The sequence below is a fragment of the Maylandia zebra genome, linkage group LG5 (assembly GCF_041146795.1).
Source record: "Maylandia zebra isolate NMK-2024a linkage group LG5, Mzebra_GT3a, whole genome shotgun sequence".
Lineage (NCBI taxonomy): Eukaryota > Metazoa > Chordata > Actinopteri > Cichliformes > Cichlidae > Maylandia > Maylandia zebra.
This window is the reverse complement of record NC_135171.1, coordinates 25,744,518-25,765,052: the sequence shown is the minus strand read 5'-3', so window position 1 is coordinate 25,765,052 and position 20,535 is coordinate 25,744,518. Positions and strand designations below refer to the sequence as shown.

Sequence of the window (20,535 nt, the reverse complement as noted above, 5' to 3'; positions counted from 1 at the left end):
CCTCTCTTGCGAGCAGTGGTCCAAGTCCTGTCCACACTGCAGCCTAACATGAAACCATGCCAATTAAGTACCTTGCCTAGATTAATCTGTGAGCATAATGGGCCTGTAGGCTGGTACCATCTGTGCAACCATGAATAGCAGAGAGGAACTCAATAAAAGCAGTGGAAATGCAGGCAGAAGGGTGTCAATGCGTCCTCTGTTTTTATGTATTTTTAATTTTAAGTAACTGAGCTGTTGCTTCCTTGTTGCCATATCTCTATTGCAGTTATTCTAAATCTAATAGGGCAGTATTTTAGAATTTAAATAATATACGTCATTTCAAAATGAGGGAGGTACATGGGGGGAAATGGGATTTAGTGTTTCCAAAAGCACAAGCACGTGTTGGTTAATTTATTTTGTTAAATTATTAAGTTTATTAAGATTTTATTTTTAACAGAATAATGTAGAAACAAGTTCAAATGAGAGCCGAGTGAAAACTTTTTCAGTAAAAGTAGACTTAATCAGAATCAGAATACGTTATTAATCCCTCAGGAAATTATGTATTGTGTGTGTATGTATTATGTATGTTAATTGAGGAAGCAAGGCCTTACAATAGCTGGTTTCATCAACATCTGTATGAATATACATATCATTTTATATTGCATGATTCAGTCAGTCAGTCTGATTAAGTAAAATACAAGACAACCTTTTTTTTTTTTTTTTAGATCATTTAACACCTTATAGTCAAAGCGCTAGATCACCATAATGCTAAATTAATAATGAAAAAAAAGGGGCTGGGTGGGGGGTAAACAGCTAAAGCAAGCAACACAGTTTCATTTGTTGGACTTCCTGTTGGGCTGTAGTGTAACCTCACAGATATAGTAAGTGTACTGGTTCCTTTGGAGCAAATTGGGTAGACGTGACATTTCTCACTACTAACAGGAAGTGCCTGTGGCCACTAGAGGCTGCTGCGATACCACATACTGGTTGTCCATGTGGACGCTCCTGTACAAGCCTGCAGATCTGTGAACTGTGACTGTAGGAGATGGAACTGGGCTGGGGTCAGAGCAGCACTTTAAATTATAAGTACTGGCTGAGTTGTAACACTTGTGATCAGATGTGTAGGAAAATTTACCACCTCTCTCTGCACAGTGTAGATGTCTCTGTCTAATTTTAACAGGAATAAAAGGAAACAACGTTCCTGCTGTTAATGATCATGAAAGCATCTGCGTGGCAGCTTCTTAAGGTATGACCTTGTGCCCTTATTAGTGCACATAATTGCAATGCTTTTACTTGATCACTCAGTTCACCTCAGGACACTCAGCCAGAGTTTCTATTTTAACTGCACTTCCTCTTCCACCAATTTCATCTAGTTTAAAATATCTCAGAAATGCCGTTAGACAAGAGGAGTCACACTGTGAATCACCCAGGTCCTCACTTCACCTGCTTCTTCACCGGTGGTGACCGTGCGTTACGCAGATGTGCTGATTCATGTCTTCACCTCCACTACCCCACGGACACCTCCTGCACCACCCCGGTTCCCATGTCCACCATGTTGACAGCTGTTGCAGCTCCTCCTGCTTTTTATGACATCTTTCAGTCACCTCGTCCATCATCCTCCAGTGTTCTTGAACAAATCCTGCCAGATTTAATTAACTTTAAAAACAGAAGCATTTACCTTTAAAACAAGCTGAGGAAGCTGTCACTTTGCCAACGCTAAGGGGAAATATAATTACTGACAAAGAACTGGATAAACTGTCACTTTCAGTTTATTGTAAGTAATCAGTCTACGAGGGCAGATATCTAAGACTGGATTTCAAAGAGACAACTGCAGCTATGGAGCATAAATGATGACAGTAACAAATAAATGACGAAAGACATTTTAGTTATGTTGATTTCTCACATTGCAGCAGACAGAACATGTAATTAGAAACATCTGGATGGCATCCAGTCATTTCAAAGGTTTTGGGAGTTTTAGTTAAAGTGCAAGACAGCATAACAAGAGCAAATTTTGACACCTGATACAGACATAGCTAAGGTTTTTAAAAAGAAATAATAAACCACCGGATAGGAAAATATTAAAATATATACCTGATGCTTTGTTTGATGTTTGTTTCTATGATTTCTTCCTCTTCATAGCTGTCAGATCCTTTCATGGATGCACATAAAGTCACGTGAAAGTGGTGCTTGGATCAGAGTATGTGCATGACGGGATAAGCGGAACATTTGGTGATTAGAGGTGTTTTTAACACCACGTGAAAGAAAATATCCAGGATACCTGCAGCAAAAATAAATAAATAAATAAAATAAAAATGTAATAACTCCCAGTCAAATGGCTTATTCAGCTTTCAACTTTAACTACAATGATTAATTAAAAATATTTAGAAAACCTTATCAAATGCTTCCATTTACCCACACTCCTACATAATCCTGAAATAGCCAAATATTTATTACAGTTTATTCTCTCCTGTTCAATCAATGATCTCTGCTTATAATAACCAACAGCTAAACTTTGACAGAATCAGTAACTGAAAGACTACTGAAGCACAGTTTAGTTGTATTTCACATTAGTATTTCTATGAGCCAACGATGTCTGCAACATGCACTGTGGAGAGTGGAAGAGAAGTCCCCAGTGCATGATGGGAAGTCCCCTAGCAACCTGAATCCACAGGAAAGAAGGCAGGGATAGCTCAGTAGGTAGAGTGGTGGCCCCATGATCGGAAGGTCAGGGGTTCGATTCCCCTGAACAGCTACCCTGAGGTACCCCTGAGCAAGGTACCGTACCCTACACACTGCTCCCCGGGCACCCAATGGCTGCCCACTGCTTCACTGAGTGAATGGGTTAAATGCAGAGAGGAATTTCCCTACGGGGATCAATAAAGTACACCTTCTTTCTTTCACATTTCAGAGGAAAATATTCTATTTTTTTGCTCATGTGCATTCATTGCACAGCTATAGCTGCATTATAAATTATAGTTTATTGAAATGTATAATTACGGCATTAAATATTATGATTTTTAAGGTTTAACCCTTTCTCCCATAAAGATGACATTTGATGACCTTCCCTAAGTTTTGAGAGCTCTGTAAAGTTGTGGTTTGATGACCATTACAATAGTTTCCAGATTTTTCTAAGGGTAGCTGCATAGGGGATAGACCACAGTCACTATCCCCCTAATGCAAACCCAGTCATTTTGTTCTATAGGCAGGTCTGAAATATGACAGCAAGCAGTCAGTTTAAACTACCCAACACCTTTTATGAAGTCATATAATTATAGATAATCCCTATTTCCACCAACCAGAAAAAATGGTGCAAACGCATTAATGCATTGTTCTACTATTGTTATTTTTTATACTTCAGTTATATTTTGCTGATCATAGCTCCGCATATTCACTTAGCTGAAAAATAAATGAGGTTCAGGTTTATTTATCCTCTCAAGGTGCTTTATTCTTTAAAATAACGAACAAAGCACAGGCTAAAACATGCACAGTGGGTAATGGAAGAGAAGTCCCCAGTGCATGATGGGAAGTCCCCTAGCAACCTGAATCCACAGGAAAGAAACATCTTTTGGGATAATATGGCACTTGCAGGTCTTTAATTGGGGCCTAATCATTCAGGACTTTGTATGCGAGGAGGAGAAGTAAGATTTTTGGGGTGTTAACAAGGAGCCAATGAAGAGAAGTTAATCAGAGAGAAATGTGATGGGTTTTTTCTACCACTGAAAGCTTTTCAGCCATTAGAACAATCTCAGTGTTCAGCCAGAGGTAACGACTGCATGGACTCGTTTCTTCAGCATCACTCTGAGAAAGGAAGTTTGCTATTTTGAGACTGTTATGCAGATAAACGATACATCCTGGTCAAAGTGACTCCAAGCTGTACCCGAGGCCAAGGTGTTACCTGCACCATGTTTCTCAAGAATTTAATCTGAATTTAGAAACAGGCCTATGAGTCATACCTGTAACTCTTTGTCTCAATTTTATTGATAGATAAATATGAATAATATAATAGAGAGTCATCTGCTGTTCGGCAGTGTAGATGTCTGAAGTGTTGTTTTATTGTGTGGAAGTGTGTGTGCTGTTGGCTGAATTGTTAATCGAGGCAGGTTTTTTACTTGATTTATGGGCCGGCTGAGGTCAGTTTCCAAACTGAATGCATATTATTGCTTTTTTATTATTCATAGGTAGATAATACCTAAAGCAACACTTGCCTTTTCCTGCCCGAGATTCTGTTGACTCACAATCTACCTGTTATGTAACATCAAACACAGGTTTGCCCTCACTAACCGACAACTGTAATAAGAGCAGGAGAGAACTGAAAAATAACATGCAGCACCAGGGATTTCTTTTAAGAGTATTTTGCATTTACATAACTTTATGCATTCAGTATTTTTCAGAGAGGTAGATTCTAAGGTGGCTTTGAAATGTTTTCACATCATGGCTCTGTGAGTCTGTTCAGAGCTTTAAGTGACCACCACGGGAAGTTAGTGATGGAATTTCCGGCTCTTTTTAGAGAACTGGCTCTTTCGGCTCGGCTCACTAAAAAGAGCCGGCTCTTTCGTATCCAAACCAGCTCTTCAGGTTGTTTTGTTGCTTTAATTAATTTATTATTAACAATAATATGAAATTATGCACAAAAGGAATTACTAATGTAAAAAAAAGTGGTTTTATTTATGTATGTTTATATATAAATATATACGGTGGCCCCTAGAGACAAAACACATACAAACTCCAAAGCACATTTCTAGCGTTAACTGAACTTCCAAAACAGAGCTACCTAGATCATTTAAATTACACATTCGAAAGCATATGTGTATTGTTTGTGTATTTATACACAAGCACTCATATATATTCAAATAATTTTTAAAAAAAGTTCATTTACCTGTTATTACCACACACCAAATCCGGTCGTTGGTACTTGCTGGCTTGTGTAGCCACTAGGTAACAAAAGCTCAACACTGCGCCCAGCATCCTGGACCACTTCTGTTGTCTTTTGTACGTGTTTTGGAGTTTGTACGTGCTTTGTCTGTAGGGGCCACCATAAATATACTTTTATTTATTTACTCCACATAAAATGTAATATATAAATCATATAATATAAAAACCAACTAGTTACAGTTCAGCTTTTAACTATTTAAATTTTCAGCTTTTTCCTTTTAAACACATTTAAAGTGAAACAACACAAAACACTGCAAACCACAACACAATTAAATATAAATTAAAATATGAAAACAAAAAGAAAATGCACATTCTCTGTCATATGGACCTGCATGAATAAACTTTCTGAAAAAACCCATGGCTCGCAATAAGGAGCCAGCTCGCATCGTTCACGTCAAAGACCCGGCTCTAAGAGCCATTTCGTTCGCGACCGACACATCACTAACGGGAAGACAGTTCAGAGCAAAGATGTCTGGCTCATGTGTTACATTTATATGAACATTTGGGCACAGAGTCAACAGCAGGAGGGGAAACTTTGAACATGAACCTACTCGAGCCAGAAAAATGATCCTATAAAGGTGTGGCATATACTGTGTGAGCCCTATAGGATAATGTGAAGTATCACACTGCATGTAGACTACATGGAGGGCTGCGTGCTTAAAGCCAAAGCTCTTGAGATTTGATCACATGAACTATATCACAGCTCAAAAACATACATAATGTATTTTTTTTTAATAATCAGCTCTGTAAAAAAGCAATTTCTAAGCAATCTACAACTTACCTCTGCTTGAACAAATATTTACAACATGTTGTTGCTGTCTTTTCCCTTTCCACGGCAGAGAAAGAACAACACTCATACATCCTTTTACCTGGCTATGAAATTTATTTTTAAGATATTAAAAATACACTGTAACATAAAAACATGGGTGATTTTGTAAGTAATGTAGCCATCTTTGTGAATAGAGTTAAAAGTTGTAAATGCTGATGCCTTTAATAGTCATATACTTTGGAATGTTAGGAGTGTTGTTTATATGAAAATGTAAAACCACACAGAAATTGAAATGTTTAGGTTGAATAGATTCATTTGATAATTTTCAATTAAAATATTGTAAATGTTAATTTTTTGTTGTGTTTAGACTTTGATTGTTGTGGACATGTTACGTGGTTTCCAGCGTTGGTGAGAACAGTGATAAACCTTTGATGTCAGAACCATGAAATAACTGAAAATTCAAAAAAAAAATTGAAAATAAAGTGGGTTCTTTTTTCCTTTAACATTTTTTAAATGAAATAAATAGTAATTTCCATATATGAGTTTTAATTTTCATCATAAATGTAATTGTGCATTTTAGTTACATTTTCAGTGGGGATCACACTGTTGATGCAGAAGTCCCAAAACCTTACAAAAACTCACATATCAAATATGATATATTAATCATTACGCGATTAATTCAATTCAATTTTATTTATATAACGCCAAATCACAAACAGAGTCATCTCAGGGTACCTAATATCATAAAGACTTGCAATGATGAGAAACTGCAACAATTTTCTTTTTTAAATCAAACTGAAATTAATTAGTGAATATGACAAAAAAAAATCTGAAGTACACAGAAAAGTTACGTAGTTTAAGCTTTTGCTAGTTTGGTGAAAAATGTATTGTAGCGTGTGTGATGAGGCATTGATGGACGTATCTATTGAGACTCTGGAGGTGTAAAAGACTGAGCCAACTGCTTTCAGTGTTTTTATTGTAATACCTATATGCCTCTGACACGTCCTACCTAAAATAATAATAATAATTTTTAAAAAAAGACTAAAACTGAACACTGAAACTAATAAAAATTAAACATTTTGAGAAGATAAAAAAATAAACAGAAACAAGAAAATCCACACTGTATGCTAACTGAAACCAAACTAAAAAAATTAAAGTCAAGACAAAATAAAAATTAAAAAAACTAATTAGAAAATGCAAAACTGCAATAACTCTGGAATACACCAGCACACCTATAAAGGTCTGTTACAAGTAGACAAATGAAAATTGTGGAAAAGGTGACGTCTTGTCACAGTTGATGAAGAGAGCAAATTGAATTTAGGCTACAAATACAGAAAAATGTAAATATTTTGTACAGCTTTTTTTTTTGTTTTTAATTCTAGGTATTCCCATAAATTTTGATGTAAAGATGTATCATCCTTTAAAACGTCCTTGATGTGAAGTAGAGTTCGAAAAATGATAAATCTTTGATGGGCAATGAGCATACCCTACCCTTCACATTTAGACCACATTAAACCAATGGCCTCTTTACACTGACAGTTCTGCTCTGGGAGTGTAAAGAAGTTTCTGTGTGTCTGCAAGTTGCTCTCATCTACATTTCTTTTATCATAGCTTATGCACTGCTCATAAAATTAATCCTCACAGTATAAAACACCAAGTCAGGTCAACTTCATGGATATCAGTGCATCCAGGTAGGAAGCATAAACCAATCCGAATGCAGTTCACCTGCTTCGGTGCAAAACAAAAGTGATGACAGTAGTGTGACATGGTGGTGCAGTGTGTAGCAGAAGGTTTCTTGTTTGAACCCTAGGTGGAGATTTATGGAGTTTGCATGTCCTTGCTGAGGGTGTGTGGTTCCTCCAGGTGCTCCTGCTTTCGACCCCCCAAAAACGCATGTTAGGTCGTGGTGGTGATCGAAATGAGCCTGGCAGTGTATAGAATAAAACACTGTATGAACATGTGGCTAAAATGTTGCTGTGAGTGTTCATTGAGACTACAGATATATATATATAAACGCAGGTGTGTTACTGATGCACTAGTTAGGCAACAGCAAGACAACAGAATGACTTTACAGGTGGCCCCGGGAGATCTTTGCTCTCCGTGGTCTGATTGAGACTTCTGCACATAACATGACGATAGTTCAGCTCTCATGATGCACTGAGTGTTTCTTCCTGTTAAAGGGGAGTTTTTTTTCTTCCCATTGTCACCATTTGGTCAAATGGGCTTACTGATGTTGTCAATTGGCGCTATATAATTGAAACTGACTGAACTTGTATCACTTGGGACACAAGTGATACAAGTTGCTCAAATTATGTGGCAAGTAAAACAAATGTCTTCAGATTATTTATTGTAAATAAAAAGAACTCATCTCCTACGGGCTTTAAGATTTCAGAAAAAGCTCAAACAGCACATTATTCCACAGTGAAGTTACCATATTTTATTTCTTTAAGTGCCATTCATGCATATTGGGGAAGGGGGTGGGGGTGGGCGGTGGTATCGACAATTCTAATAACACTTGAGTTATTTTACAGCACTAAACGAATACAAAGAGTAGCTGTGTCACCTCATCGGACAACAAAAGTAATAAACCGTGCAATAAACAAAAACGAAGACAAATATAGGAGGGAAAAAATTACAAGAAATGACAGAGACAAAATCAAAAAAACGGAAAAATAAAAACACAAACCAAATATATATTATCAACACTGAAACACTGAATGTAGAACCATAGTACAAGTAAAAGGTAGTGTCACACAAAAAGCCAACGCATTTTTTTTATCACATATATACAATATAGATATATACATACTGTCACCCTCTGATTGGACAATAACAAAATACTCTATTCTTCTCCCTTCCTCATTCATGGATAAGACCCACCCTCTGCCTTGATACCCCACCCCCAAGAGGGGAAAAAAAAAAAAAAAGGGATGGGGGGGATGATTGAAGACATATATGTACAAGCACAACAACACCAGCACTGAATAAAACAGGCCCCAATCAGCAGTAGATGTTGGCAGTTCTCTCCCATTTTGTAACAAGACTTTTTTTTCCCCATTATCTTTCCCCCCCAATAATAATAATAATAATAATAATAATCTCTCTGGCAGGTACATGTCCAGCGGTATTTAAAAACTTAAATCATCATCTTGGGAAAAAAAAAAAAAAAAAGGAACTTAAACTCCCACAAGCGAACACACTCACTCAGACATAATGTAAAACTGATTGTGATCCAGTCATTGTCAACACCGTTTTCTTTTCCCTTTCATCCGCTCGATCAAATCTTCTGCTTTTCCTGCCGGATGATGTGCTTTTATAGTACTATACGCGTTCACCGTCTTCGCCTGGAAGAAACGAAACACTCCATTTTCACTCCAACCAACGGCTCGCTGGATGTTCTCCATTTCAGGCCCTTAAGATCATCGAAGAACAAACACGATTCTCCTTTTTTGTTTTTATTTTGTTGCTGCTGTCTTCGGTTGCAGTCCTTTGGCCCACACTCACCCAAAAGAGTCATGAACTGGTTAACTCAGGTGGCTTAAGCGTCCTGTCTGAGTCCTAATTTTGAAAATTCCCGGCAGTTGAATAAAGCGATCCTCCACAATCAGCAGACATTTGATAAACAAAGGGAGAAAAGGAACATGGCAAGAATGATGCAAAAGTATACAGGTGTGTGACTGGCAGGGGACAAAAAAACAAAACAAAATAAAAGCTGAAATTAAAAAAACAACAACAATTTAAAAATAAAAATCAATGGCAGTATTATTAGTTCAAAGAAAAGAACTCAAGTTCTTCTGCACAGTGCAGCTCTGGTCAGTTTAATAGAAGGTCTACAGTATAAAACCAGGCTGGTAATAGATTCAAAAAACAAAACAAAAACACACCTATGTATTCAGAAGCATGGCTTTCCACCATCCAATTTGGGGGGGAAAAAAGAAGAAAAAAAAAAAAGAGACTTGAAAGTGCCTTTTTACACAATAAGAAAAAACATTTCGCAATATCATAAAATCATAAAAAAGAATCCATGATTGTCTTCCAAGTATAAAATCAAAACTATGCCTACTACTGCAGTCTTTGTTGCTTAACTGTCTTGAAGAAATCGTTTGAAATTCTGGGATAGTTTGACATCTCTTCCACTTTCTAGCTGGGTTTGATGAGAATATTACGCGTCCATATGGTAAATATGATGCCAGAGTGCAGGATTTATACGGTGGCCCTGAGAGGTCAAACACACTGCAACTTAAGAAAACCGGCACAAAGAAAAATCTTGAAATCTCAAAACACAGCGCAAACGCTTTTAGGGAGAAAATAATGTGAAGGATCAGCAGCAGAAGTGACAGAAACCAAAACAGGCCGAATGCACTGAGACGTGTTTAAAAGCGGAGGATTCATCGGTGTTGTGAGGGAGAAAAGGATGCAGCTAATGTGTCACGTGACTCATTATAGGATTCTCTTCCACAGGCCTTTAGTGTCAGAAGGCCTTCCTCCTTGAGCCTGGTTCAGCTGGAGGTTACTTCCTGTTAAAAGGGAGTTTTGCCTTCCCAATGTTCCCAAGTCATTGCTCATTGAGGGGGTTGTATGATTGTTGGGGTCTTAATCTATATTATTGTAGGGTCTTTACCTTACAATATAAAGCACCTTAAGGCGACTGTTGCTGTGTGGCGCTAATATATATATATATATATATATATATATATATATATATATATATATATATATATATATATATATATATATATATAAAAAACTGATGTGAATTCAATTAATATCGTAGATACACGTTTACTCTTAGCCGTCTACTGTCAGCTTGTCACTGCTGCAGCTGTTCCGTCACATTACTATGTCCCAAAAACACTTCCACTGCGTTTTGTGAGTTGTTTTTTTTGGTAATCTTTTGTGGCATTTTTCTATTATAGTTGTGTTTTGTGTGCTTTAGCAGCGTTTTTCTATTTGCTGGCATTTCTAAAATTGCAGTGCCTTTGACCACAGCAAACTATGAAAAAAAAAGTAGTGCAACAAATCTTTCATTAGCAATGAATGATGTCGCAAAACCCAGAAGGAGACAGAAAGTTGTGAAACGTTTCTAAAAAAGATGTTGGACAAGAAGTAACAAAATTTCTTTTGGTGCAAAACAACTGTAATAATTATCTGAACTCCATAAACTGGGAATATGTACAAAAATGCAAAAAGATTGTGTTAACCAGCATTTCTGTGTCTCGGTAGCTTCATATTTACCATATTTAATTAAGGTTGGTATCAATTTCAACTTCCCAAAATATAGTGTCATAGATGTACAGAGGACAAAAATAATCCTGTTCATTGTTTCTAGATGTCAGGAAGACTAAAAGTGAAATGATGGATAGGTGAATGAATGACTGAACTAATATGAATGATTACTCGATCCACACGGTTCTTTGCAGCTTCAATCAGATGAGTAAACAAAAAGTGTGCAAAGAACTTGAAAACAACAAAAAAACAAACAAAAAAAACAAAAAAACATAGTGTCTCTAAAGTTCAGCGCCTGTCTGATTAAGGAGCCACTTGTTACAGGACACAGTGGACAGGTTTCCAGAACCACCGATTTCCCTGTTCTGTGCTTCAGAAACCCTTTTCCAAGAAAAAGTCTAAGTCAAATCTAGTCTTTAAGCACTGTGTGCATCTGCTTTGTGCTCATAGATAGCATAGAGATGATTGCAGTAATCAATCATAGCCCTAAAATTACAATAAAACCAAACATACACACACACATACACACACACATACACACTCTATAACCAGCACACATATATACTGTACGTCCTGTATGAGTCACATTTCTCATTCGGTTATGATTGTATAGTAGCAAAATCTCTATTTAAAAAAAAAAAACCTGTGGGCAGTTTAAAGAAAAAAATTAATATCCTCCCAAAAAATTTAAACATCAGAAGTGACAATGAAGCAGGAAAAAAAAAAAGAAAAAAAAAGAAAACGCCATGTCTGCTCTGCTGATCAGATTTGTTTCTCTTTGAGAAGGCAGTGTTACGTTTCAATTGTTTGTTTTTCAAAATACAATTTACTTTAATAACCTGTTTCAAGTCAGCAAGAATTGAAAGTGTTACTATTTGGATTCTCTACAGTTTACTTGTTACTACAGCAAAACATTTAATCTATGGTTTGGACTAATTCTTTAATTTAGGAAATATGCTTATTGCCAGAATTAGACTCTTATGTGTGTGCAGTAAATATGAGCCCACTTCCAGCAGCTTAAGATTAAGGTGCCAGTTACACAAGCTTACAGACCAGTTAACAACCCCATAGAAACCACTGGTCACTATGGAAAAATGTGCATTCCACAACCAGTTGGTGAGTAATTTCTCGAGGTTGTTGGCGGTCGCCTGGTGAAACCAGTTGCAAAGAGGGTGCTCCGCCAAAAACCACCAAAAAGCATTGCTGTGGTTGTTATCAGATTGCCGTGGTCGCCCGTAGTTTGCATGGAAGACGCCAACAAACAAGTTGAGAGCCTTTGCGGTATCTGTGAACACTCAGAAATTGTGCCTTACAGACCCAACAAACATATTTCAAAAGACTTTTACTATGAAAGCAAATGGTCTTCATTTCTGGTTTCCATCGCACACTTAGTGAGTACTTGGCGTCTTCCGTGCAAAAAGCAGGCGATCACGGCTGGTGATAAAAGCAATCACAAGCAGGTTTTCTGCACAGCACAGCACTCATATTTGTGGCTGATTTCCCCTAGCAAAAATGTATTTTTCCTTAGTGACTGGTGGTTACCAGGGAGTTTCCGACCGGTCTTTAGGCTTGTGCGACTGCAGCCCAGCTCTCTCCAAAAGAAAAAAACTGATCTGCCAGTCGCTCATTATCAGGACATAACCCTCGATCACAACCTGATAAGAGAGAAAAAACTCACACTCAATCTGAGCAAATAGCAAAAATTTCAAGGTAATAAAGTGATGATGATAGCGCGACCGATTTAGTACCTTTGAAACTGGACTAATATTTTCCTTGTATTCCCTTACATTAAGGTAACAATGCACTCAATTAACTCTCAGGAAGAAAATTAACAATTAAATCCTCCACAGTAGAAGTGTTTCGTTTAAAGACTTCAGCTTATGTCTTGTTTACAAAATATAAGTAATGGACATTTCAGTCCCCCCCCCCCCTATGTTTTTTTTTTTAACTGAACAGGACACTTTAGAGTTCACACATCTTAAACATTACTGTATGCAGCTCCTTGTTTGACCAACATGCAAATATTGTTACCGTTAATGTTCAGTAATAAGTTGGCCTGAAAGCTGCTGTTCAAACTTTAAGCCTAAAACTTGTTTAATGAGAATGGAAGAGCCAAATATGAACAAACATGATGCAAACGGAGAGCTTAAATCAACTCTGGGCTGAATGAATTTTAAAATGACTAATATCTGACTTCTCTCTGCTATCATCTTCCACTCATTCATTCATCTTGAAGTGCTTAGGACAGAGAAATAAAGAAAGACAGTTGCTGTACTCCCATAACTCGTCTAATGCAGTGAGACTGATCACATTGGCTGGCTTTAAAAAACAAAACAAACAAACAAAAACATTAAAAAAAAATAAAATAAAAAAAATCACGACACTTTCCGTGATCTCCCTCTTGTTTTCTATTCTGGTTTGTTTAACATCAAGCCTGGTTACACATTTAAAACCCTGTGTTTGTTTGTTTTTTGTAAACCTATCTTTAACCACTGATTCAGCCACAGCGGGACAACTTTCTCCGAAAAGTGACCAACAAACACCATGACATCACTCACAGCGACGGCTTGTGTTTCATTTTAAAAAAAGAAAAGGAGAAGAAGAAAATAACAATTTAAAAAGAAAAAATAAAGAGAGAAACTCATCCAAGAGGCAGCTGAGGCCAAGGTCAACACGAGAAGAATTACAAGCTGAACACGCCGCTCAAATCACATAACGGTTACGGAGCAGGAGGCTGGAGGAGGGGAGGAGGGAGGGGGGAGGGGGCTCGGACTTTGGAAGGCCGCTCGCTAGGGACGGGGAGAGGGCTGGCTGAGGAACACGTGGTTCAGACGTGAATGTGTTCAACTTGCTTCTACACAAGTTTGTAAGCAATCACTTTAAAATGTCCGACTAAATATGATTGTCTTCAAAGTAACATTTTCTAGTTATGTTTTGCTTTTATTTTTTTGTTTTTGTTTTAAACTGTCAGGACTCTGAAGTCTGAATTCTGCGTCTCTCCACCAAAGCTTCTCAAATGTTCTTCTGCAGTCCACCCACATTGGCCTCCTCCACCTGCGGCCTTTTCAGCTCAGCCTGGCTTCCATCTCCTCCCTTCGCTCCTGTGTATTTGCGAGAAGCAGTTTTAGCAGCTAGACAATGGAGTCCCAATCAAAATCATCCTGGATATCGTCAGCTTGCATGCGATGCATCTGGAAGTTTCTGGCAGGTATCATGTGCTGCTGGTTCATCTGTGCATGGTGTCCTGGAGAGCAAGAGCAGAGGAAGTGTTCGTTTGTGCTTAAAAAACAAAAAAGAAACAAACAAAACCCAAAACATTCAAACTGAGGTAAGAAAACTGTTATGAAGAATAATTTCATCCATGCTTCTGCTGTGGCTATATGTCACCTGTCATAGTGGGTCCTGCACTGCTCATAGGGGGCATGTGGGGATATGCTGGAGGAACCATCATGGACATACTTTGTCTGGAGTCCATGTACAGGTTTCCTGCTGAGAAAAATGGAAACTTTAATTAAAAGATCTTTTAAACCAGATGGAAAACACCTTTGCTGACAAATAACCTTTGTTTTATCTTCTTATCTGTTCAGGCCACTAAAATTAGTCATATAAAATAAGGAGAGAATGAACACTGAGTGGACACAGGCACCAAAATGTGCATGTTTGCCACTCAGGACCTATTATTTTGAAAATCCTCAGTAGCCACTTTCAAAATGTTCCAGTTTGGCCACCATTTCTGTTTTAGGAAACAGTAATTTTACCACAAAATTTAAATTGTGGGTAAATTTCAGGAACTTTGACAATAAATAATTAAAATTTACAACTTAAAACTTTATCAGAGCTTCTTTGTTTCAAGTAAAACTACATTTTAAACTACACAGCATTGTGCAGGTAGGTTGAGGAATTACTGTTTTACTCCTCTGATAGCACTATGAGGAACACAAATCAAGCTTACACACATGTTCAATAAAGAAGATCTGTATTCACTCATCTGCCTGATTTTCCTGAGTGTTTCCTACTCTATTCTTTAGGTCATTTCCTCCTTCCCAATACTCCAATCATTTTCTTTTCTGCGCTCTGAACCAATCAGTTGGTTCAAAATTCATTCAGTTTTTTTTATAGAGTTCCTAAAGACACTTTATATTGTAAGGTAAAGTCCATACAATAAAAGACCAAAAGCCCAAACAATTGAAGGACCCCCTTTGAGCAAGCACTTGACGATATTGGGAAGAAAGAACTCCCATTTAACAGGAAGAAACAGGGAAAGACAGCCATCTGCTGCCATCGACCAGTTAAATCTCAGTGTTCGTCTGTCATTCTTCCTTTCAGACTCTTTCATGATACCCGCCTCAGCCTGGTCATTCAAAGCCCCATCCAAGCCTCCCATCCCAGTTTCTATCCATGCTGGGACTCATTTCTGCTCATCGGAGTCTAATCGCCAAATAGCTTATTAATCAAAATGTATATATCTCAATAAATCATCAATTCTTCCAGACAATCTCTCCTTATTCAACTAAGTCTAGACATTTAGGATTGATACAGTGACAATTTATTCCATGCATGAAGACTTCTTCACCCCTGGCTAACCTCGCTCATCCTGGCACAGTGTCTTTTTTTAACAGGCTAACACGGGGAAACATAACCATTTATCATTAGACCAGCAGCCACTTTAAAATCACCAATTAAACTGACAAGCGTGTCCTCTGACAGGTACAAACACAGAACCTTCTTACTGTGAGACATCTGATGCACCACTGTGCAGCCAAGCTGCTTGCTATTATTATTATTATTGCTATTATTATCATCGTTATTATTATAACTCATGCAACTAAATGTAACTACACTATAAAGTTCATAAGGTTGGGTAGTGTTCGCACTCTCCTAGTTTAGTGCCAGTGTTGGTACTTTTATCCATTTGTGAATTATTTGCTCTCTAAGGTCAAGTTATATTTATTATTGGTGTAGAAACCAGTGCTTCATAGCTAACAAATCTATATTTGTCCTTAAAGACAGGCAAACTGTTTGTGAGATTGACTTGGAAGGAGGAAAAAATCTTCCAGATAAACAATTGTTAATGTGCAACGGCAAAAAGACTTCCTCATGAAAGCTGATGTTTAAGCAATTAAGCATTCATATACTGTATAATGAAATACAAACTAAACTAATCAAGGAAAAGGGTCAAAATATAATTGGATGAATCTTTCATTACACAGATTACTGGATTTCCAATCAAAGGAAACATACAGATTACTCTTTTTGAGTCGATAGTCATTTCAGACCCACAAACATGCACATTTACACGACAACAATGATCTCTGATTAGGGCTGAAAGGTTAAGAATCAGCTGTTTAACCTGCGTTGAGGTGCTGGCTGGGTTTGTTGGTGTGCATGGAGCCATGGCAAACGGGAGGCTGCACTTCCCCCTGTGGCTGGATCACACCAGTGCGGGCAAAAAACTGGTTGATGGATGAGCAGAGGTCTGCGATTTGGGTGGGTTCCAGAGACCAGTTGTTCAACTCTGCTTGTCTCATGCTCTCTCTCAGTCCTTGGGAAGATAAAACATACATTTTAGCACACGAGAAGCAGGTGGTGCTGGACTTAACTGACTTAAAATAAAATTTTGTGACAATGAAATGTGTGAAACCGCTCCAGTTGACTTTCCACAGAATATAAATTTTAGTAAATGACAAACTAATTTACAAACAAGTAGCAAAAACTTTGCTGCAATATATATTCATTATGTCAGTAACCTTCAGTGGGTGATATTTAAAAACATCCTACCTTGCAATCCTAGACTGTAATTGGATAAACTGACCTGCTGAGCTTGGTGTTTTGGTAATTAAACTTGAAGGCAGTGTTATTTAATTGAAGAGCTCAGTTTAATTAAACTGGTAATCAACTCCACAGAGTCAACATTTGAGCACTCAATCAAAAGCTGGGGCATTACTGTACTGTCAGCTTCTAGCTTTAAATCTTCTGACTGCATACATGTTAGACAGGAGGTAAATCTGACAGCAAAAGGTTTTTATAAATTCTTCACTTATCAAATTTAATAACTGCAAATGGATTGAGATCTACTTGTAGTGACCAAACCGCACCTTGGTAAGGTGAAAGGTCGACATCAGCCCAGTTATAGCTGCTAGCAATACGACAGCTTTCTTTCAGTGCATCCAGATTTGGGTACCAGTCAGACAGTAAACCTGCAACACACACAGCATACTATGTGTAACATTACAAGGTAAGAGATCAAAGTCATGTGATTTTGGTTCCAATGCCAAGTTCACGCCAGGGACAAATACAGTTTCAGTCATAATTGTAGAAGCACTTGCTCTGGCAGAACGTGTCTGCCTCCCCTTCTGGTTCAAATGGAGTTTCCCCCTCACCGAGTAGGGCCAGTTGCAACCCATTTAATATGGACCCATGTGGTATGAGGACTGAAATCTCTGTCTGTACATGACACATTTTAGTGCTCATCTGTTGTAGTTTTATCCAGCTAAGAGGAATTTAAACCTCAAATGTGAGGTAACAGTTACAACTGTACATTTTGGGGACTGAGCCGTTTTCACACATGAACTCTGGACAGTATCGGAAGAACGCGATTTGAGCAGCTGTCTGAGTACACATAAGGAGAGTCTCATTGTTTGGTTTAGGACAGGGTGTGGCCTGGGTAAAGGCTACAGTGAGGGAGCACACATGATGACCCTCTTGCTCAGGATTTTCAGGATAACTACTCCCTCCGGGCTCACAGCGATATTGTAATAAAGAGATAGCAGGTTAAAGACTATTTAATGTCTGGGGTGTAGGTTAAGCTCACAGGGTTGAGCATGTGATCAGTTTGCTAAAAGGTTAATGCAGAAGCCCAGGTTTGCATCTGCCCCGTAGCCATTTTTTACCTTTCTCCCAGTTTTCCTGTTTTCTCTCCACTACGCTCCAAAAATACATACAAAAAAGATCATTTAATGTCTGATCAGACTGCATTGGACATTTGCAGTCTTAAAAGGAGCTCTGTTGGGTAATGTCGAAAAAAGGTTGAAGGGTGCATTGTGTGAAAACAGCTTTTGTCTGGCGATGGCAAGCCATTATTTCCTGACAACAACAATAATGTCTACACATAAAGGTCAGGTCATTTTAGTCACATTTATGGTTTTGCTGGCAGTCTTTTTCTGAAAAATGAATAAGAAGTCAATGCCAAATATAAAACCCCCTTTTTTGGGGTGTTAAACAGTTCAGTGCTGTGGTGTGGCCACTAGGAGGTGCCAGGTGACTGGACAGGCTGCAGAAATCAGCGGCTTCAGCACTGCTTTGTTCTCAACAGCACAGATAATAAATCAGGAGATGATTTTAGTCTTCAGCATCTAAAACAATTTCTCAGTGCTTTATTACACACACACACAAAAAAAAGAGAACCGATAAGAAATCCAATTCAGCTGTGAGCACGGTGTCTTTGCTTTACATGTGGTTTGCGTGATGGACAGGATGAAGAGTGAACAACACGAGGCGACGCTGGGTCCACAGACAAGTGACAGACAGAGGGCCTTACCTGTGTTGCAGGCCATTTGTTGCTGGGTAGGATGGGGCTGGTGGGAGAGGCTCTGGTGCTGCTGTCCATGTTGAGAAGGGTGCTGGCTGTGCTGTGTGTGTTGAGAGGGGTGTGGCGTGTGTTGCTGCGGGTGCTGGCTGTGGGACTGGTGCTGCGATGGATGCTGCCCGTGCTGGGAGTGCGCAGCATGCTGGGGATGCTGGGAGTGCTGTTGGTGCTGTGGGTGCTGACTGTGTTGGCTGTGCTGAGCGTGTTGGCTGTGTTGGTTGTGAGGGCCCCCGTGCTGCGAGAGGTGCTGCGCATGGGGCGAGCCGTGGCCAGGGTGGGCTTGGGCAGGATGGGACAGGGGAACCTGACCACTGTTGGTGGAGTGGCTGTTAGGGTGGCTGTTAGACTGGTTGTTTGAGAGGCTGTTCTGAGAGCTAATGGTGCCACTGGGGGAGTGCTGATAGGAGCAGGAGGTGTGGGTCTGCTGGGAGGAATCTGCCGGTATGCCCATCAGACCTGAAAAATAAAACATCAATAAAGTAAAGAATTATTAACACAATTAATTTTTAATTGTATTTACAATAAAACAAAGACAATCAGTGCAGGAACAAGGAAAATTATGAAAAATTATTCAACAACTAACTCAATATAATTTGACTTTTTACTTAGGTACTTGTTTCAGCTTCTCACTTTTGAGGATGTGTTGCTTTTATATGTTTCTCATCACCACGTTTAGATTTTGCACCATTTTCTATTACAGCAAAAAGCAATTTGTAGACATTACCCTGGCCCCTGGGAATCACTAAATCTAAAAATAATGGAAAATTAATTTATAATGAAACTATATTTAGCCGTAGCTCCAGCTGCTACTAATTTTCCAAACAAATGCACTCGCATGGTTGAAGGATCGAATGCATTTAAGGCACTTAAGCAGAAACACAAATAAGAGTCGGGAGCCAACACATGTTTAAACATCTACTTCAGGTCATCAGTCTTAGCATCTGACAGTAATGGGACAGGGGCCTCCTGTATTTAAGTAGTGAGACAGGCCAGCTGCCATTTTATCGTGTCAGGGAATGACTCAGCACCAGTTTTGATTCTAAGGTTCGCTGTCTCGAGTTGCCGTCGACACTCTTCTCCAGCTACGCCATCTTTGACAGATTCATCGTGCTGCTGCGCAGACATGACTGGAGCATGAACATCTGCACACCCAACTGCAATCATCTGAGTGCCGGGGAGTGGTCGTAAGAGGCACTGTCCTTCACAGCTTTGGCACAGTAAACCTATTTCACTGGAGTGCTTTTAGAGCTGACTCCAGCCCTGCACCTCCACAATCGGCACGTAACACTCACTGCAGGGGTGACAAAGGTGCATCTCTTATCGGCACAGAAAGCCCATTGTCCAACGAGGGAAATACAGAAAGCAATTAACGCGGCACCAGAATAATAATGCGAGCTCATTACCTATTATCAAAGCCAGTGAATTAGCTCACTGTCTACAGCGGCAGAGTGTGAAATCCTCTAGCTCGATTATTTACGCTTTTTAATTGCTAGAGCTTGTCTGACTAAGAGATTTCACTTTTATGCACATAAAAAAAGGTTACAACTTTCAACTAATGAAACATAGATGATAGATTAAAGGAGAGGAACTCTTTGAAAACATTAGCATGAAATGCATTTGATTTGTGAAAGTAGGTTATACACAGAAAGCTCAGTCGACTTTGCTCATAACTCGCTTGTCAAGTGCTCCATGTTTATCAGTCAATCAGATTACAAGCAAAACTGCTTTTTGTTCTGCAGGGACTCACAGCCCTTTGGAAAGCTGTGCTCTATCCAACACCGTGTATTATATGATACAAATTCCCCATCATTATGACAAATGAACCTCAAATCCAACAGATTTACTGAGGCCTTAAGCTGCCTGCAACCTCTTCCACTCATCTGATGAAACATACCCTACGTGAAAAACTTGACATGTGACAAGATGCAGACAGCATTTGTCTAACGTGAAGAAACGCGTGGAGAATTAAGCCTGCGTCGGTTAATGAAATACACAGACTCTCAGACTCTGCTTTTGTATATTAAATGAGGTGGTTTTTACATTT

The 20,535-nt window shown here is 38.7% G+C and overlaps 1 protein-coding gene across 3 annotated transcripts in view; it reads right to left on the bottom strand.

Moving 5' to 3' along the window:
* Positions 1–10,387: 10,387 nt before the first annotated feature.
* Positions 10,388–20,535, bottom strand: part of foxj3 (forkhead box J3) — a 101,553-nt gene continuing 91,405 nt past the window's right edge. For 2 of the 3 annotated variants that reach the window (XM_023154953.3, XM_004548613.5), the window contains 5 exons: positions 18,444–18,947; positions 17,002–17,103; positions 16,257–16,448; positions 14,294–14,395; positions 10,388–14,150 (listed from right to left, as the gene is read on the bottom strand). In XM_023154953.3, coding sequence (XP_023010721.1) covers positions 14,038–14,150; positions 14,294–14,395; positions 16,257–16,448; positions 17,002–17,103; positions 18,444–18,947 — 1,013 coding nt within the window. In that variant the 3' untranslated portion in view covers positions 10,388–14,037. The remainder of the gene's footprint in view (positions 14,151–14,293; positions 14,396–16,256; positions 16,449–17,001; positions 17,104–18,443; positions 18,948–20,535) is intronic. The other variant, XM_004548614.5, reaches the window with a different exon arrangement.